We start from the raw sequence: 21,406 nt of genomic DNA on the forward strand, positions 1-21,406 counted from the left end.
GTGCAGTCCCAGGTAATTGACCGTAACAGGATTATGCACTCCCAGGGAAAAGCAGCTGAACTTTGCCTTTAATTTTTCATTTTGGAGATCATTGTCCAGGTCATACTTGTGCAGCTGAGGGTTTGTTACAGTGTATCCGTGTAGGAAATCTGCTCATTAGCCTCCTTTGTCCCGGCCTCCAGGCTGATGACTGGTGCACTGTAACAAAACCTCAGCTGTGTGAGTCCACACCCATGATGGCGCTGAGACAAGGCGCAGCGCACTCTAGTATGATCAGTGCACGGAGTACAACCACTACCATCTCACCCTGAGGGGCGGAATCCATTGTCCATCACAGATGGGTCCTCGGAGGCGATGGGAAGATGGCGTCATGGCCTGGGGTGGTGAGGATGTTGGTGGTTGGACTCCTTGATTTCAGCCTGATGTGAGGTGCCGGGATCTGCCAGACTCTTCCATACGATGTTACAATGCTGCCCCCTCCTTTCCACAGTGTAAGGCCTCCCCGTGTCCCTCTGGTCCCCGCTCTATCTGGTGCGCCCTGGGCCAAGCGTTCGGGAGACCCCTCATCCTCAGCAGCATCTTCCGGATCATGGCCGACATGCTGGGCTTCGCAGGTCCACTCTGTGTCTCCGGGATCGTGCACAACCTCAGCCAGGATAACGAGACCGTCCACCCACGGGTAACATCCCTGCATGGGCTGCCGAGCCATTGTCCTGTGTCGTCAGACATGTCTCCAGTGTGGGATGTGGTCAGTAGGGGGCAGTGCCGACATTATTGGGGTCTGATTAGGCAACCGCTCCGGTGTCCTCTCTGTATTAGTAAAGCTGGGTGACCCCTGCACACCCACCGTGCCTGTTACCCCAAAATCTGTACAGCAGATAAAATTAGGCCGTGCGCCCCTCTGTATGTATCCATAAGTGCACCCCTGCCACCATACCTGTGTGGACGTCCTCCACCCCCCATATATTTGTGTGGGCGTCCCCTGCCCCGTATCTCTGTGGACGTCCCCCACCCCCCCGTATCTGTGTAGACGTCCCCACCCCCCGTACCTGTGTGGACATCCCCACCCCTGTACCTGTGGACCTCCGCACCCTCCGTGTCTGTGTGGACGTCCCCACCCCCTGTACCTGTGTGGACGTCCCCACCCCCTGTACCTGTGTGGACCTCCCCACCCTCCGTACCTGTGTGGACCTCCCCACCCTCCGTATCTGTGTAGACGTCCCCACCCCCCCAAATCTGTGTGGACCTCCCCCACCGTCCGTATCTGTGTAGACGTCCCCACCCCCTGTACCTGTGTGGACGTCCCCACCCCCTGTACCTGTGTGGACGTCCCCACCCCCTGTACCTGTGTGGACCTCCCCACCCTCCGTACCTGTGTGGACCTCCCCACCCTCCGTACCTGTGTGGACCTCCCCACCCTCCGTATCTGTGTGGACCTCCCCACCCCCCGTATCTGTGTGGACCTCCCCACCCCCCGTATCTGTGTAGACATCCCCACCCCCCATATCTGTGTGGACGTCCCCCGCCCCCTGTACCTGTGTGGACGTCCCCACCCCCCGTATCTGTGTGGACCTCCCCACCCTCCGTACCTGTGTGGACCTCCCCACCCTCTGTATCTGTGTGGACGTCCCCCGCCCCCCCGTATCTGTGTGGAAGTCCCCCGCCCCCCATATGTGTGGACGTCCCCACCCCCGTATCTGTGTGGACGTCCCCCGCCCCTGTATCTGTGTAGACGTCCCCACCCCCTGTACCTGTGTGGACGTCCCCACCCTCCGTACCTGTGTGGACCTCCCCACCCTCCGTACCTGTGTGGACCTCCCCACCCTCCGTATCTGTGTAGACGTCCCCACCCCCTGTACCTGTGTGGACGTCCCCACCCCCTGTACCTGTGTGGACCTCCCCACCCTCCGTACCTGTGTGGACCTCCCCACCCTCCGTATCTGTGTAGACGTCCCCACCCCCCGAATCTGTGTCGACCTCCCCCACCGTCCGTATCTGTGTAGACGTCCCCACCCCCTGTACCTGTGTGGACGTCCCCACCCCCTGTACCTGTGTGGACGTCCCCACCCCCTGTACCTGTGTGGACCTCCCCACCCTCCGTACCTGTGTGGACCTTCCCACCCTCCGTACCTGTGTGGACCTCCCCACCCCCCGTATCTGTGTAGACGTCCCCACCCCCCATATCTGTGTAGACGTCCCCCGCCCCCTGTACCTGTGTGGACGTCCCCACCCCCCGTATCTGTGTGGACCTCCCCACCCTCCGTACCTGTGTGGACCTCCCCACCCTCCGTATCTGTGTAGACGTCCCCCGCCCCCCGTATCTGTGTGGACCTCCCCCACCCTCTGTATCTGTGTGGACGTCCCCCGCCCCCTGTATCTGTGTGGAAGTCCCCCGCCCCCTGTATCTGTGTGGAAGTCCCCCGCCCCCCATATGTGTGGACGTCCCCACCCCCGTATCTGTGTGGACGTTCCCCGCCCCCCCGTATCTGTGTGGACTTCCCCACCCCCCCCATATCTGTGTGGACTTCCCCACCCCCCCGGATCTGTGTGGACCTCCCCCACCCTCCGTATCTGTGTGGACCTCCCCCGCCCCCCATATGTGTGGACGTCCCCACCCCCGTATCTGTGTAGACGCCTCCCATATCTGTGTGGACGTCCCCACTCCCCCGTACCTGTGTGGACGCCCCCGGTACCTGTGTGGGCATCGTCCGTCACCATCTATGTCCCCCCATCTATGTGTCCCCTGTGCTCGGCCCCTCATTGCCCTCCTCTCCCGCAGGCGGAGTTTTTTGGGGTTTCCTTCATTTCATCGCAGGAGTTTCTGGAGAACGCCTATGTCCTGGCTGTGCTGCTGTTCTTCGCCCTCCTGCTTCAGAGAACCTTCCTCCAGGCCTCATATTATGTCGCCATAGAGACCGGGATCAACCTGCGTGGAGCAATACAGGTGAAGGAGGGGAGGGGTCCGAGGGAGTGCAGGTGATGGGAGGTCTGAGAGAGTGAAGATGGAGGGGTGTCCGAGGGATTGCAGATGGTGGGAGGTATCGCAGGTGGTGGAGGGCCCGAGGGAGTGCAGGTGGTGGGAGGTCTGAGAGAGCGAAGATGGAGGGGTGTCCGAGGGAGTGCAGATGGTAGGAGGCAGTGCGGGTGGTGGGGGGTCCCAGGGAGTGCAGATGGTGGGAGGTCTAAGAGAGCAAAGATGGAGGGGTGTCCGAGGGAGCACAGATGGTGGGAGGTAGCGCAGGTGGTGGGGGGGTCTGAGGGAGTGCAGATGGTGGGAGGTATGAGAGAGCAAAGATGGAGGGGTGTCCGAGGGAGCGCAGATGGTGGGAGGTAGCGCAGGTGGATGGGGGTCCGAGGGAGCGCAGGTGGTGGGAGGTAGCGCGGGTGGTGGTAGGGTCCGAGATCAGCTAATAAATACTGCGCCGCCCCAGAGATCAGCGTACAAATACCGCTCCCCCCAAGATCAGTGGATAAATACCGCACCCCCCAGAGATCAGTGTATAAATACCGCGTCTACCAGAGATCAGTGAATAAATACCGTGCCTCCAGAGATCAGTTTATAAATACCGCGCCCCCAGAGATCAGTTTATAAATACCGCGCCCCCAGAGATCAGTTTATAAATACCGCGCCCACCAGAGATCATTGTATAAATACCGCGCCCACCAGAGATCAGTGTATAAATACCATGCTTCCAGAGATCAGTGTATAAATACCGCACCCCCAGAGATCAGTGTATAGATACCGCGCCCCCCAGAGATCAGTGAATAAATACCGGGGCTCCAGAGATCAGTGTAAAAATACCGCACCTCCAGAGATCAGTGTATAAATACCGCACCCCCAGCGATCAGTGTATAAATACCGCACCTCCAGAGATCAGTGTATAAATACCGCACCCCCAGAGATCAGTGTATAAATACCTCGCTGTTGTGAGTTCATTTTCTGGTCTACCAGTTGTGAGTTCTCCTTCCAGGCTCCCTCTGGTGGTAACAGGAGGTAGTGAGGCTGATTTAATCAGTGGAGATCTGCCACCTGATAAGGAGGATGACGATTGGACCTCAGGAATCTCAGACTGGATTTAAGACAGCCGACGCCCTATTCTGGTGCTTGTGATTCCTTTTGGCTTGTCAGGTCTTGGTTCTCAGCTCTGTTCCAGTCATCTCAAGCTAAGTTTTTCTGCTAATGTTCACACTTGATTTTGTTGTTCTATTCAGTTTTTTGTGTGGTCAGCCAGCCCGGCTGGGCTATGCTGAATTTCCACTCTTATTTATCAGTATTTTGCCAATTGGCTTTTTGTCCCTTATTAGATTGGCCTCTTTTTGCTCTGTCTCAGAATATTTCAGAGTGCTGATATAGTGGGAGAAGTCTAGTGACTTGAGGGTTAATTTTGTTATCAGAAGTGGTGGACATTATTTTGTAGGGTTTTTTGCAGATTGCAGACAGTGTCTTTCCTGTCTAGTTAGTTTGGGCCCCATCATTTGCTCAGCCTATTTTCCTGCCTGTGTTTGTGTTTTCATCTTGTTTCACCGTCAATACATGTGTGGGGGCTGTCTTTCCTTTGGGGTCTGCTCTGGGGCAGTTAGTTTTCCCCTTTTCTTGCTTTAGGCTTATTTAGTCCTCCGGCTGTGACGAAGCGTCTAGTAACATCGTAGGCACGCTCCACGGCTACTGCTAGTTGTGTGGTAAGATCAGGGATCTGCAATCTGCATAGTTACCAACCTCTCTGGTTTTCTGTGACTTAGCTTGTTTTGTTTTTTCCTCCTCAGTGACCCATTCATAACACCTCGCCCCCCAGAGATCAGTGTATAAATACCACTCTCCCAGAGATCAGTGTATAAATACCGCACCCCCAGAGATCAGTGTATAAATACCACTCTCCCAGAGATCAGTGTATAAATACCGCGCTCCCCAGAGATCAGTGTTTAAATACCGCCCCCCCAGAGATCAGATAAATACCCCTCCTCCAGAGATCAGTGTATAAATACCGCACCCCCAGAGATCAGTGTATAAATATCACGCCTCCAGAGATCAGTGTATAAATACCGCACCCCCAGAGATCAGTGTATAAATACCCCTCCCCAGAGATCAGTGTATAAATACCGCACCCCCAGAGATCAGCAGATAAATACCGCACCCCCAGAGATCAGTGTATAAATACCGCACCCCCAGAGATCAGTGTATAAATACCGCACCCCCAGAGATCAGTGTATAAATACCGCACCCCCAGAGATCAGTGTATAAATACCGCACCCCCAGAGATCAGTGTATAAATACCGCACCCCCAGAGATCAGTGTATAAATACCACGCCCACAGAGATCAGTGTATAAATACCACGCCCACAGAGATCAGTGTATAAATACCGCACCCCCAGAGATCAGTGTATAAATACCGCACCCCCAGAGATCAGTGTATAAATACCGCACCCCCAGAGATCAGTGTATAAATACCGCACCCCCAGAGATCAGTGTATAAATACCGCACCCCCAGAGATCAGTGTATAAATACCGCACCCCCAGAGATCAGTGGCAGCGTCATTATTGGGGATAATCTTGGCGGCCCTGTAGATCGCTCCCATTTCTCTCGCCCCTTTGTGCCCCCCGGTCTCCCTCTCTCCCCACGTACTTGGCTATATCTGGTCCTCTCTGGCTGTGGGATGCTGGGAGTTGTGGTCATTTAACCCTTTCTACTGCTTGTGTTTCCGCAGACCAAGATCTACAATAAGATCATGCATCTGTCCACGTCCAACCTGTCCATGGGGGAGATGACGTCCGGCCAGATCTGTAACCTCGTGGCCATCGACACCAATCAGCTGATGTGGTTCTTCTTCCTGTGCCCCAACCTCTGGGCCATGCCGGTGCAGGTGCAGCAGCCCGAATGGCATAGAAGGCGGGGACCCCCTTATAGTTAAAGACCCCTCGTCTCACCCCAAGGGCCAGGGCTTATTATGGGGTTCATGAAGCGGACACCATTATAAAAAGACAGCGGCACATTATAGGGTCTGTGCCACTTCACGGTGTGAGGTGCCGGGAACCCCGATGCCCCCAGCCGCTGTAAAGGAGGCGTTATGTCACTTGTATGGATCAGTAAGATCCTCCCTGTGGGGCGGTGATCGCCCCGCGGCTCTGCTGTGTATTGGGGGCTCAGGCTCTGTGTACTGGGAGGCGATTACAGGCCGGAAGTCACACGGTAAGAATTGGGGTAAAAGAGCTTGGGAGACGATCACCCTAAAACCTCTGGTAGCCTGAGCAACACCCCACAATCATCCCACACCCGATATTTCCGAGAGCCTGGGTGACACCCCACAATCACCCCACTCCCAAAACCTCTGAGAGCCTGGGTGTCACCCCACAATCACCCCACTCCCAAAACCTCTGAGAGCCTGGGTGACACCCCACAATCACCCCACAATCACCCCACTCCCAAAACCTCTGAGAGCCTGGGTGACACCCCACAATCACCCCACTCCCAAAACGTCTGAGAGCCTGGGTGACAATCACCCCACAATCACCCCACTCCCAAAACCTCTGAGAGCCTGGGTGACACCACGCAATCATTCCACATCCGACACCTCTGAGATCCTAGGTGACACCCCGCAATCATTCCACATCCGACACCTCTGAGATCCTAGGTGACATCCCGCAATCATTCCACATCCGACACCTCTGAGATCCTAGGTGACACCCCGCAATCATTCCACATCCGACATCTCTGAGATCCTAGGTGACACCCCGCAATCATTCCACATCCGACACCTCTGAGATCCTAGGTGACACCCCGCAATCATTCCACATCCGACACCTCTGAGATCCTAGGTGACACCCCGCAATCATTCCACATCCGACACCTCTGAGATCCTAGGTGACACCCCGCAATCATTCCACATCCGACATCTCTGAGATCCTAGGTGACACCCCGCAATCATTCCACATCCGACATCTCTGAGATCCTAGGTGACACCCCGCAATCATTCCACATCCGACACCTCTGAGATCCTAGGTGACATCCCGCAATCATTCCACATCCGACACCTCTGAGATCCTAGGTGACACCCCGCAATCATTCCACATCCGACATCTCTGAGATCCTAGGTGACACCCCGCAATCATTCCACATCCGACACCTCTGAGATCCTAGGTGACATCCCGCAATCATTCCACATCCGACACCTCTGAGATCCTAGGTGACACCCCGCAATCATTCCACATCCAACACCTCTGAGATCCTAGGTGACATCCCGCAATCATTCCACATCCGACACCTCTGAGATCCTAGGTGACACCCCGCAATCATTCCACATCCGACACCTCTGAGATCCTGGGTGACACCCCGCAATCATTCCACATCCGACACCTCTGAGATCCTAGGTGACACCCCGCAATCATTCCACATCCGACACCTCTGAGATCCTAGGTGACACCCCGCAATCATTCCACATCCGACATCTCTGAGATCCTAGGTGACACCCCGCAATCATTCCACATCCAACACCTCTGAGATCCTAGGTGACACCCCGCAATCATTCCACATCCGACACCTCTGAGATCCTGGGTGACACCCCGCAATCATTCCACATCCGACACCTCTGAGATCCTAGGTGACATCCCGCAATCATTCCACATCCGACACCTCTGAGATCCTAGGTGACATCCCGCAATCATTCCACATCCAACACCTCTGAGATCCTAGGTGACATCCCGCAATCATTCCACATCCAACACCTCTGAGATCCTAGGTGACACCCCGCAATCATTCCACATCCAACACCTCTGAGATCCTAGGTGACATCCCGCAATCATTCCACATCCGACACCTCTGAGATCCTAGGTGACACCCCGCAATCATTCCACATCCGACACCTCTGAGATCCTAGGTGACACCCCGCAATCATTCCACATCCGACACCTCTGAGATCCTAGGTGACACCCCGCAATCATTCCACATCCAACACCTCTGAGATCCTAGGTGACATCCCGCAATCATTCCACATCCGACACCTCTGAGATCCTAGGTGACACCCCGCAATCATTCCACATCCAACACCTCTGAGAGCCTGGGTGACACCCCGCAATCATTCCACATCCGACACCTCTGAGATCCTAGGTGACACCCCGCAATCATTCCACATCCGACACCTCTGAGATCCTAGGTGACATCCCGCAATCATTCCACATCCAACACCTCTGAGAGCCTAGGTGACACCCCGCAATCATTCCACATCCAACACCTCTGAGATCCTGGGTGACATCCCGCAATCATTCCACATCCGACACCTCTGAGATCCTAGGTGACATCCCGCAATCATTCCACATCCGACACCTCTGAGATCCTGGGTGACATCCCGCAATCATTCCACATCCGACACCTCTGAGATCCTAGGTGACATCCCGCAATCATTCCACATCCAACACCTCTGAGATCCTAGGTGACACCCCGCAATCATTCCACATCCGACACCTCTGAGATCCTAGGTGACATCCCGCAATCATTCCACATCCAACACCTCTGAGATCCTAGGTGACATCCCGCAATCATTCCACATCCAACACCTCTGAGAGCCTGGGTGACATCCCGCAATCATTCCACATCCGACACCTCTGAGATCCTAGGTGACACCCCGCAATCATTCCACATCCGACACCTCTGAGATCCTAGGTGACATCCCGCAATCATTCCACATCCAACACCTCTGAGAGCCTAGGTGACACCCCGCAATCATTCCACATCCGACACCTCTGAGATCCTGGGTGACATCCCGCAATCATTCCACATCCGACACCTCTGAGATCCTAGGTGACATCCCGCAATCATTCCACATCCAACACCTCTGAGATCCTAGGTGACACCCCGCAATCATTCCACATCCGACACCTCTGAGATCCTAGGTGACATCCCGCAATCATTCCACATCCGACACCTCTGAGAGCCTGGGTGACATCCCGCAATCATTCCACATCCGACACCTCTGAGATCCTAGGTGACACCCCGCAATCATTCCACATCCAACACCTCTGAGATCCTAGGTGACATCCCGCAATCATTCCACATCCAACACCTCTGAGAGCCTGGGTGACATCCCGCAATCATTCCACATCCGACACCTCTGAGATCCTAGGTGACATCCCGCAATCATTCCACATCCGACACCTCTGAGATCCTAGGTGACACCCCGCAATCATTCCACATCTGATACCTCTGAGATCCTATGTGACACCCCGCAATCATTCCACATCCGACACCTCTGAGATCCTAGGTGACACCCCGCAATCATTCCACATCCGACACCTCTGAGATCCTAGGTGACACCCCGCAATCATTCCACATCCGACACCTCTGAGATCCTAGGTGACACCCCGCAATCATTCCACATCCGACATCTCTGAGATCCTAGGTGACACCCCGCAATCATTCCACATCCGACATCTCTGAGATCCTAGGTGACATCCCGCAATCATTCCACATCCGACACCTCTGAGATCCTAGGTGACACCCCGCAATCATTCCACATCCGACACCTCTGAGATCCTAGGTGACACCCCGCAATCATTCCACATCCGACACCTCTGAGATCCTAGGTGACACCCCGCAATCATTCCACATCCGACATCTCTGAGATCCTAGGTGACACCCCGCAATCATTCCACATCCGACACCTCTGAGATCCTAGGTGACATCCCGCAATCATTCCACATCCGACACCTCTGAGATCCTAGGTGACACCCCGCAATCATTCCACATCCAACACCTCTGAGATCCTAGGTGACATCCCGCAATCATTCCACATCCGACACCTCTGAGATCCTAGGTGACACCCCGCAATCATTCCACATCCGACACCTCTGAGATCCTGGGTGACACCCCGCAATCATTCCACATCCGACACCTCTGAGATCCTAGGTGACACCCCGCAATCATTCCACATCCGACACCTCTGAGATCCTAGGTGACACCCCGCAATCATTCCACATCCAACACCTCTGAGATCCTAGGTGACATCCCGCAATCATTCCACATCCGACACCTCTGAGATCCTAGGTGACACCCCGCAATCATTCCACATCCGACACCTCTGAGATCCTAGGTGACACCCCGCAATCATTCCACATCCAACACCTCTGAGAGCCTGGGTGACACCCCGCAATCATTCCACATGCGACACCTCTGAGATCCTAGGTGACACCCCGCAATCATTCCACATCCGACACCTCTGAGATCCTAGGTGACATCCCGCAATCATTCCACATCCAACACCTCTGAGATCCTAGGTGACATCCCGCAATCATTCCACATCCGACACCTCTGAGATCCTAGGTGACACCCCGCAATCATTCCACATCCAACACCTCTGAGATCCTAGGTGACATCCCGCAATCATTCCACATCCAACACCTCTGAGATCCTAGGTGACACCCCGCAATCATTCCACATCCGACACCTCTGAGATCCTAGGTGACACCCCGCAATCATTCCACATCCAACACCTCTGAGAGCCTGGGTGACACCCCGCAATCATTCCACATGCGACACCTCTGAGATCCTAGGTGACACCCCGCAATCATTCCACATCCGACACCTCTGAGATCCTAGGTGACATCCCGCAATCATTCCACATCCAACACCTCTGAGATCCTAGGTGACATCCCGCAATCATTCCACATCCGACACCTCTGAGATCCTAGGTGACACCCCGCAATCATTCCACATCCGACACCTCTGAGATCCTAGGTGACATCCCGCAATCATTCCACATCCAACACCTCTGAGATCCTAGGTGACATCCCGCAATCATTCCACATCCGACACCTCTGAGAGCCTGGGTGACATCCCGCAATCATTCCACATCCGACACCTCTGAGATCCTAGGTGACATCCCGCAATCATTCCACATCCGACACCTCTGAGATCCTAGGTGACACCCCGCAATCATTCCACATCTGATACCTCTGAGATCCTATGTGACACCCCGCAATCATTCCACATCCGACACCTCTGAGATCCTAGGTGACACCCCGCAATCATTCCACATCCGACACCTCTGAGATCCTAGGTGACACCCCGCAATCATTCCACATCCGACACCTCTGAGATCCTAGGTGACACCCCGCAATCATTCCACATCCGACATCTCTGAGATCCTAGGTGACACCCCGCAATCATTCCACATCCGACATCTCTGAGATCCTAGGTGACATCCCGCAATCATTCCACATCCGACACCTCTGAGATCCTAGGTGACACCCCGCAATCATTCCACATCCGACATCTCTGAGATCCTAGGTGACACCCCGCAATCATTCCACATCCGACACCTCTGAGATCCTAGGTGACATCCCGCAATCATTCCACATCCGACACCTCTGAGATCCTAGGTGACACCCCGCAATCATTCCACATCCAACACCTCTGAGATCCTAGGTGACATCCCGCAATCATTCCACATCCGACACCTCTGAGATCCTAGGTGACACCCCGCAATCATTCCACATCCGACACCTCTGAGATCCTGGGTGACACCCCGCAATCATTCCACATCCGACACCTCTGAGATCCTAGGTGACACCCCGCAATCATTCCACATCCGACACCTCTGAGATCCTAGGTGACACCCCGCAATCATTCCACATCCAACACCTCTGAGATCCTAGGTGACATCCCGCAATCATTCCACATCCGACACCTCTGAGATCCTAGGTGACACCCCGCAATCATTCCACATCCGACACCTCTGAGATCCTAGGTGACACCCCGCAATCATTCCACATCCAACACCTCTGAGAGCCTGGGTGACACCCCGCAATCATTCCACATGCGACACCTCTGAGATCCTAGGTGACACCCCGCAATCATTCCACATCCGACACCTCTGAGATCCTAGGTGACATCCCGCAATCATTCCACATCCAACACCTCTGAGATCCTAGGTGACACCCCGCAATCATTCCACATCCAACACCTCTGAGAGCCTAGGTGACACCCCGCAATCATTCCACATCCGACACCTCTGAGATCCTGGGTGACATCCCGCAATCATTCCACATCCGACACCTCTGAGATCCTAGGTGACATCCCGCAATCATTCCACATCCAACACCTCTGAGAGCCTAGGTGACACCCCGCAATCATTCCACATCCGACACCTCTGAGATCCTAGGTGACATCCCGCAATCATTCCACATCCGACACCTCTGAGATCCTAGGTGACATCCCGCAATCATTCCACATCCAACACCTCTGAGAGCCTAGGTGACACCCCGCAATCATTCCACATCCGACACCTCTGAGATCCTGGGTGACATCCCGCAATCATTCCACATCCGACACCTCTGAGATCCTGGGTGACATCCCGCAATCATTCCACATCCGACACCTCTGAGATCCTAGGTGACATCCCGCAATCATTCCACATCCAACACCTCTGAGATCCTAGGTGACACCCCGCAATCATTCCACATCCGACACCTCTGAGATCCTAGGTGACATCCCGCAATCATTCCACATCCGACACCTCTGAGATCCTAGGTGACATCCCGCAATCATTCCACATCCAACACCTCTGAGAGCCTGGGTGACATCCCGCAATCATTCCACATCCGACACCTCTGAGATCCTAGGTGACATCCTGCAATCATTCCACATCCAACACCTCTGAGATCCTAGGTGACACCCCGCAATCATTCCACATCCAACACCTCAGATCCTAGGTGACACCCCGCAATCATTCCACATCCGACACCTCTGAGATCCTAGGTGACACCCCGCAATCATTCCACATCCAACACCTCTGAGATCCTAGGTGACACCCCGCAATCATTCCACATCCAACACCTCTGAGATCCTAGGTGACACCCCGCAATCATTCCACATCCGACACCTCTGAGAGCCTGGGTGACATCCCGCAATCATTCCACATCCGACACCTCTGAGATCCTAGGTGACATCCCGCAATCATTCCACATCCAACACCTCTGAGATCCTAGGTGACACCCCGCAATCATTCCACATCCGACACCTCTGAGATCCTAGGTGACACCCCGCAATCATTCCACATCCGACACCTCTGAGATCCTAGGTGACACCCCGCAATCATTCCACATCCGACACCTCTGAGATCCTAGGTGACACCCCGCAATCATTCCACATCCAACACCTCTGAGATCCTAGGTGACACCCCGCAATCATTCCACATCCAACACCTCTGAGATCCTAGGTGACATCCCGCAATCATTCCACATCCAACACCTCTGAGATCCTAGGTGACACCCCGCAATCATTCCACATCCGACACCTCTGAGATCCTAGGTGACATCCCGCAATCATTCCACATCCAACACCTCTGAGATCCTAGGTGACACCCCGCAAACATTCCACATCCAACACCTCTGAGATCCTAGGTGACACCCCGCAATCATTCCACATCCGACATCTCTGAGATCCTAGGTGACATCCCGCAATCATTCCACATCCGACACCTCTGAGATCCTAGGTGACACCCCGCAATCATTCCACATCCGACACCTCTGAGATCCTAGGTGACATCCCGCAATCATTCCACATCCGACACCTCTGAGATCCTAGGTGACATCCCGCAATCATTCCACATCCGACACCTCTGAGATCCTAGGTGACACCCCGCAATCATTCCACATCCGACACCTCTGAGATCCTAGGTGACACCCCGCAATCATTCCACATCCGACATCTCTGAGATCCTAGGTGACACCCCGCAATCATTCCACATCCGACACCTCTGAGATCCTAGGTGACACCCCGCAATCATTCCACATCCGACATCTCTGAGATCCTAGGTGACACCCCGCAATCATTCCACATCCGACATCTCTGAGATCCTAGGTGACACCCCGCAATCATTCCACATCCGACATCTCTGAGATCCTGGGTGACACCCCGCAATCATTCCACATCCGACACCTCTGAGAGCCTGGGTGACATCCCGCAATCATTCCACATCCAACATCTCTGAGATCCTAGGTGACACCCCGCAATCATTCCACATCCGACACCTCTGAGATCCTAGGTGACACCCCGCAATCATTCCACATCCGACATCTCTGAGATCCTAGGTGACACCCCGCAATCATTCCACATCCAACACCTCTGAGATCCTGGGTGACATCCCGCAATCATTCCACATCCGACACCTCTGAGATCCTAGGTGACACCCCGCAATCATTCCACATCCGACACCTCTGAGATCCTGGGTAACACCCCGCAATCATTCCACATCCGACACCTCTGAGAGCCTGGGTGACACCCCGCAATCATTCCACATCCGACACCTCTGAGATCCTAGGTGACACCCCGCAATCATTCCACATCCGACATCTCTGAGATCCTAGGTGACACCCCGCAATCATTCCACATCCAACACCTCTGAGATCCTAGGTGACACCCCGCAATCATTCCACATCCAACACCTCTGAGATCCTAGGTGACACCCCGCAATCATTCCACATCCGACACCTCTGAGATCCTAGGTGACACCCCGCAATCATTCCACATCCGACACCTCTGAGAGCCTGGGTGACATCCCGCAATCATTCCACATCCGACACCTCTGAGATCCTAGGTGACATCCCGCAATCATTCCACATCCGACACCTCTGAGATCCTAGGTGACACCCCGCAATCATTCCACATCCGACACCTCTGAGAGCCTGGGTGACACCCCGCAATCATTCCACATCCAACACCTCTGAGATCCTAGGTGACACCCCGCAATCATTCCACATCCGACACCTCTGAGATCCTAGGTGACACCCCGCAATCATTCCACATCCGACACCTCTGAGAGCCTGGGTGACATCCCGCAATCATTCCACATCCGACACCTCTGAGATCCTAGGTGACATCCCGCAATCATTCCACATCCGACACCTCTGAGATCCTAGGTGACACCCCGCAATCATTCCACATCCGACACCTCTGAGAGCCTGGGTGACACCCCGCAATCATTCCACATCCAACACCTCTGAGATCCTAGGTGACACCCCGCAATCATTCCACATCCAAAACCTCTGAGATCCTAGGTGACACCCCGCAATCATTCCACATCCGACACCTCTGAGATCCTAGGTGACACCCCGCAATCATTCCACATCCGACACCTCTGAGATCCTAGGTGACACCCCGCAATCATTCCACATCCAACACCTCTGAGATCCTAGGTGACACCCCGCAATCATTCCACACCCGACACCTCTGAGAGCCTGGGTGACATCCCGCAATCATTCCACATCCGACACCTCTGAGATCCTAGGTGACACCCCGCAATCATTCCACATCCGACACCTCTGAGATCCTATGTGACACCCCGCAATCATTCCACATCCGACACCTCTGAGATCCTAGGTGACACCCCGCAATCATTCCACATCCGACACCTCTGAGAGCCTGGGTGACATCCCGCAATCATTCCACATCCGACACCTCTGAGATCCTAGGTGACACCCCGCAATCATTCCACATCCGACACCTCTGAGATCCTAGGTGACACCCCGCAATCATTCCACATCCAACACCTCTGAGATCCTAGGTGACACCCCGCAATCATTCCACATCCGACACCTCTGAGATCCTAGGTGACACCCCGCAATCATTCCACATCCAACACCTCTGAGATCCTAGGTGACACCCCGCAATCATTCCACATCCAACACCTCTGAGATCCTAGGTGACATCCCGCAATCATTCCACATCCAACACCTCTGAGATCCTAGGTGACACCCCGCAATCATTCCACATCCGACACCTCTGAGAGCCTGGGTGACATCCCGCAATCATTCCACATCCGACACCTCTGAGATCCTAGGTGACACCCTGCAATCATTCCACATCCGACACCTCTGAGATCCTAGGTGACACCCCGCAATCATTCCACATCCGACACCTCTGAGAGCCTGGGTGACATCCCGCAATCTTTCCACATCCGACACCTCTGAGATCCTAGGTGACACCCTGCAATCATTCCACATCCGACACCTCTGAGATCCTAGGTGACACCCCGCAATCATTCCACATCCGACACCTCTGAGATCCTAGGTGACACCCCGCAATCATTCCACATCCGACACCTCTGAGATCCTAGGTGACACCCCGCAATCATTCCACATCCGACACCTCTGAGATCCTGGGTGACACCCCGCAATCATTCCACATCCGACACCTCTGAGAGCCTGGGTGACACCCCGCAATCATTCCACATCCAACACCTCTGAGATCCTAGGTGACACCCCGCAATCATTCCACATCCGATATCTCTGAGATCCTAGGTGACATCCCGCAATCATTCCACATCCGACACCTCTGAGATCCTAGGTGACATCCCGCAATCATTCCACATCCAACACCTCTGAGATCCTAGGTGACACCCCGCAATCATTCCACATCCGACACCTCTGAGAGCCTAGGTGACATCCCGCAATCATTCCACATCCAACACCTCTGAGATCCTAGGTGACACCCTGCAATCATTCCACATCCAACACCTCTGAGATCCTAGGTGACACCCCGCAATCATTCCACATCCGACACCTCTGAGAGCCTGGGTGACATCCCGCAATCATTCCACATCCGACACCTCTGAGATCCTAGGTGACACCCCGCAATCATTCCACATCCGACACCTCTGAGAGCCTGGGTGACACCCCGCAATCATTCCACATCCGACACCTCTGAGAGCCTGGGTGACATCCCGCAATCATTCCACATCCAATATCTCTGAGATCCTAGGTGACACCCCGCAATCATTCCACATCCGACACCTCTGAGAGCCTAGGTGACATCCCGCAATCATTCCACATCCAACATCTCTGAGATCCTAGGTGACACCCCGCAATCATTCCACATCCGACACCTCTGAGAGCCTAGGTGACATCCCGCAATCATTCCACATCCGACACCTCTGAGATCCTAGGTGACACCCCGCAATCATTCCACATCCAACACCTCTGAGATCCTAGGTGACACCCTGCAATCATTCCACATCCAACACCTCTGAGATCCTAGGTGACACCCCGCAATCATTCCACATCCGACACCTCTGAGATCCTAGGTGACATCCCGCAATCATTCCACATCCGACACCTCTGAGAGCCTGGGTGACATCCCGCAATCATTCCACATCCAACACCTCTGAGATCCTAGGTGACACCCTGCAATCATTCCACATCCAACACCTCTGAGATCCTAGGTGACACCCCGCAATCATTCCACATCCGACACCTCTGAGAGCCTAGGTGACACCCCGCAATCATTCCACATCCGACACCTCTGAGATCCTAGGTGACACCCCGCAATCATTCCACATCCAACATCTCTGAGATCCTAGGTGACACCCCGCAATCATTCCACATCCAACACCTCTGAGATCCTAGGTGACACCCCGCAATCATTCCACATCCGACACCTCTGAGATCCTAGGTGACATCCCGCAATCATTCCACATCCGACACCTCTGAGAGCCTGGGTGACATCCCGCAATCATTCCACATCCAACACCTCTGAGATCCTAGGTGACACCCTGCAATCATTCCACATCCAACACCTCTGAGATCCTAGGTGACACCCCGCAATCATTCCACATCCGACACCTCTGAGAGCCTAGGTGACACCCCGCAATCATTCCACATCCGACACCTCTGAGATCCTAGGTGACACCCCGCAATCATTCCACATCCAACATCTCTGAGATCCTAGGTGACACCCCGCAATCATTCCACATCCGACACCTCTGAGAGCCTAGGTGACATCCCGCAATCATTCCACATCCGACACCTCTGAGATCCTAGGTGACACCCTGCAATCATTCCACATCCGACACCTCTGAGATCCTAGGTGACACCCTGCAATCATTCCACATCCGACACCTCTGAGAGCCTGGGTGACATCCCGCAATCATTCCACATCCGACACCTCTGAGATCCTAGGTGACACCCCGCAATCATTCCACATCCGACACCTCTGAGATCCTAGGTGACACCCTGCAATCATTCCACATCCAACACCTCTGAGATCCTAGGTGACATCCCGCAATCATTCCACATCCGACACCTCTGAGATCCTAGGTGACACCCCGCAATCATTCCACATCCGACACCTCTGAGAGCCTGGGTGACATCCCGCAATCATTCCACATCCGACACCTCTGAGATCCTAGGTGACACCCCGCAATCATTCCACATCCGACACCTCTGAGATCCTAGGTGACACCCTGCAATCATTCCACATCCGACACCTCTGAGAGCCTGGGTGACATCCCGCAATCATTCCACATCCGACACCTCTGAGATCCTAGGTGACACCCCGCAATCATTCCACATCCGACACCTCTGAGATCCTAGGTGACATCCCGCAATCATTCCACATCCAACACCTCTGAGATCCTAGGTGACATCCCGCAATCATTCCACATCCAACATCTCTGAGATCCTAGGTGACACCCCGCAATCATTCCACATCCAACACCTCTGAGAGCCTGGGTGACATCCCGCAATCATTCCACATCCGACACCTCTGAGATCCTAGGTGACATCCCGCAATCATTCCACATCCAACATCTCTGAGATCCTAGGTGACACCCCGCAGTCATTCCACATCCGACACCTCTGAGAGCCTAGGTGACACCCCGCAGTCATTCCACATCCAACACCTCTGAGATCCTAGGTGACATCCCGCAGTCATTCCACATCCAACACCTCTGAGATCCTAGGTGACATCCCGCAATCATTCCACATCCGACACCTCTGAGATCCTAGGTGACATCCCGCAATCATTCCACATCCGACACCTCTGAGATCCTAGGTGACACCCCGCAGTCATTCCACATCCAACACCTCTGAGATCCTAGGTGACATCCCGCAATCATTCCACATCCGACACCTCTGAGATCCTAGGTGACACCCCGCAGTCATTCCACATCCAACACCTCTGAGATCCTAGGTGACATCCCGCAATCATTCCACATCCGACACCTCTGAGATCCTAGGTGACATCCCGCAATCATTCCACATCCAACACCTCTGAGATCCTAGGTGACATCCCGCAGTCATTCCACATCCAACACCTCTGAGATCCTAGGTGACATCCCGCAATCATTCCACATCCGACACCTCTGAGATCCTAGGTGACATCCCGCAATCATTCCACATCCGACACCTCTGAGATCCTAGGTGACATCCCGCAGTCATTCCACATCCAACACCTCTGAGATCCTAGGTGACATCCCGCAATCATTCCACATCCGACACCTCTGAGATCCTAGGTGACATCCCGCAATCATTCCACATCCGACACCTCTGAGATCCTAGGTGACATCCCGCAGTCATTCCACATCCAACACCTCTGAGATCCTAGGTGACATCCCGCAGTCATTCCACATCCAACACCTCTGAGATCCTAGGTGACATCCCGCAGTCATTCCACATCCAACACCTCTGAGATCCTAGGTGACATCCCGCAATCATTCCACATCCGACACCTCTGAGATCCTAGGTGACACCCCGCAATCATTCCACATCCGACACCTCTGAGATCCTAGGTGACATCCCGCAGTCATTCCACATCCAACACCTCTGAGATCCTAGGTGACATCCCGCAATCATTCCACATCCGACACCTCTGAGATCCTAGGTGACATCCCGCAATCATTCCACATCCGACACCTCTGAGATCCTAGGTGACACCCCGCAGTCATTCCACATCCAACACCTCTGAGATCCTAGGTGACATCCCGCAATCATTCCACATCCGACACCTCTGAGATCCTAGGTGACATCCCGCAATCATTCCACATCCGACACCTCTGAGATCCTAGGTGACACCCCGCAGTCATTCCACATCCAACACCTCTGAGATCCTAGGTGACATCCCGCAATCATTCCACATCCAACACCTCTGAGATCCTAGGTGACATCCCGCAATCATTCCACATCCAACATCTCTGAGATCCTAGGTGACACCCCGCAATCATTCCACATCCAACACCTCTGAGAGCCTGGGTGACATCCCGCAATCATTCCACATCCGACACCTCTGAGATCCTAGGTGACATCCCGCAATCATTCCACATCCGACATCTCTGAGATCCTAGGTGACACCCCGCAGTCATTCCACATCCGACACCTCTGAGAGCCTAGGTGACACCCCGCAGTCATTCCACATCCAACACCTCTGAGATCCTAGGTGACATCCCGCAGTCATTCCACATCCAACACCTCTGAGATCCTAGGTGACATCCCGCAATCATTCCACATCCGACACCTCTGAGATCCTAGGTGACATCCCGCAATCATTCCACATCCGACACCTCTGAGATCCTAGGTGACACCCCGCAGTCATTCCACATCCAACACCTCTGAGATCCTAGGTGACATCCCGCAATCATTCCACATCCGACACCTCTGAGATCCTAGGTGACACCCCGCAGTCATTCCACATCCAACACCTCTGAGATCCTAGGTGACATCCCGCAATCATTCCACATCCGACACCTCTGAGATCCTAGGTGACATCCCGCAATCATTCCACATCCAACACCTCTGAGATCCTAGGTGACATCCCGCAGTCATTCCACATCCAACACCTCTGAGATCCTAGGTGACATCCCGCAATCATTCCACATCCGACACCTCTGAGATCCTAGGTGACATCCCGCAATCATTCCACATCCGACACCTCTGAGATCCTAGGTGACATCCCGCAGTCATTCCACATCCAACACCTCTGAGATCCTAGGTGACATCCCGCAATCATTCCACATCCGACACCTCTGAGATCCTAGGTGACATCCCGCAATCATTCCACATCCGACACCTCTGAGATCCTAGGTGACATCCCGCAGTCATTCCACATCCAACACCTCTGAGATCCTAGGTGACATCCCGCAGTCATTCCACATCCAACACCTCTGAGATCCTAGGTGACATCCCGCAGTCATTCCACATCCAACACCTCTGAGATCCTAGGTGACATCCCGCAATCATTCCACATCCGACACCTCTGAGATCCTAGGTGACACCCCGCAATCATTCCACATCCGACACCTCTGAGATCCTAGGTGACATCCCGCAGTCATTCCACATCCAACACCTCTGAGATCCTAGGTGACATCCCGCAATCATTCCACATCCGACACCTCTGAGATCCTAGGTGACATCCCGCAATCATTCCACATCCGACACCTCTGAGATCCTAGGTGACACCCCGCAGTCATTCCACATCCGACACCTCTGAGATCCTAGGTGACATCCCGCAATCATTCCACATCCGACACCTCTGAGATCCTAGGTGACATCCCGCAATCATTCCACATCCGACACCTCTGAGATCCTAGGTGACACCCCGCAGTCATTCCACATCCAACACCTCTGAGATCCTAGGTGACATCCCGCAAT

General features: G+C 54.0%; 1 protein-coding gene across 5 annotated transcripts in view; it reads left to right on the top strand.

Annotated features, from left to right (window-relative positions):
• ABCC8 (ATP binding cassette subfamily C member 8) overlaps positions 1–21,406 on the top strand; it is a 280,298-nt gene that overhangs the window by 75,141 nt on the left and 183,751 nt on the right. For 4 of the 5 annotated variants that reach the window (XR_012227547.1, XR_012227546.1, XM_073564298.1 and 1 more), the window contains exons 6-8: positions 491–679; positions 2,780–2,944; positions 5,704–5,859. Coding sequence is in view for 3 of the 5 variants with exons in the window: in XM_073564298.1 (XP_073420399.1) it covers positions 491–679; positions 2,780–2,944; positions 5,704–5,859 (510 nt within the window). In the remaining 2 variants the exon portion in view is untranslated. The remainder of the gene's footprint in view (positions 1–490; positions 680–2,779; positions 2,945–5,703; positions 5,860–21,406) is intronic. The other variant, XM_073564299.1, reaches the window with a different exon arrangement.

This window comes from Dendrobates tinctorius, unplaced genomic scaffold (assembly GCF_039654945.1).
Source record: "Dendrobates tinctorius isolate UK_male_01 unplaced genomic scaffold, ASM3965494v1 ptg000445l, whole genome shotgun sequence".
Classification (NCBI taxonomy): domain Eukaryota; kingdom Metazoa; phylum Chordata; class Amphibia; order Anura; family Dendrobatidae; genus Dendrobates; species Dendrobates tinctorius.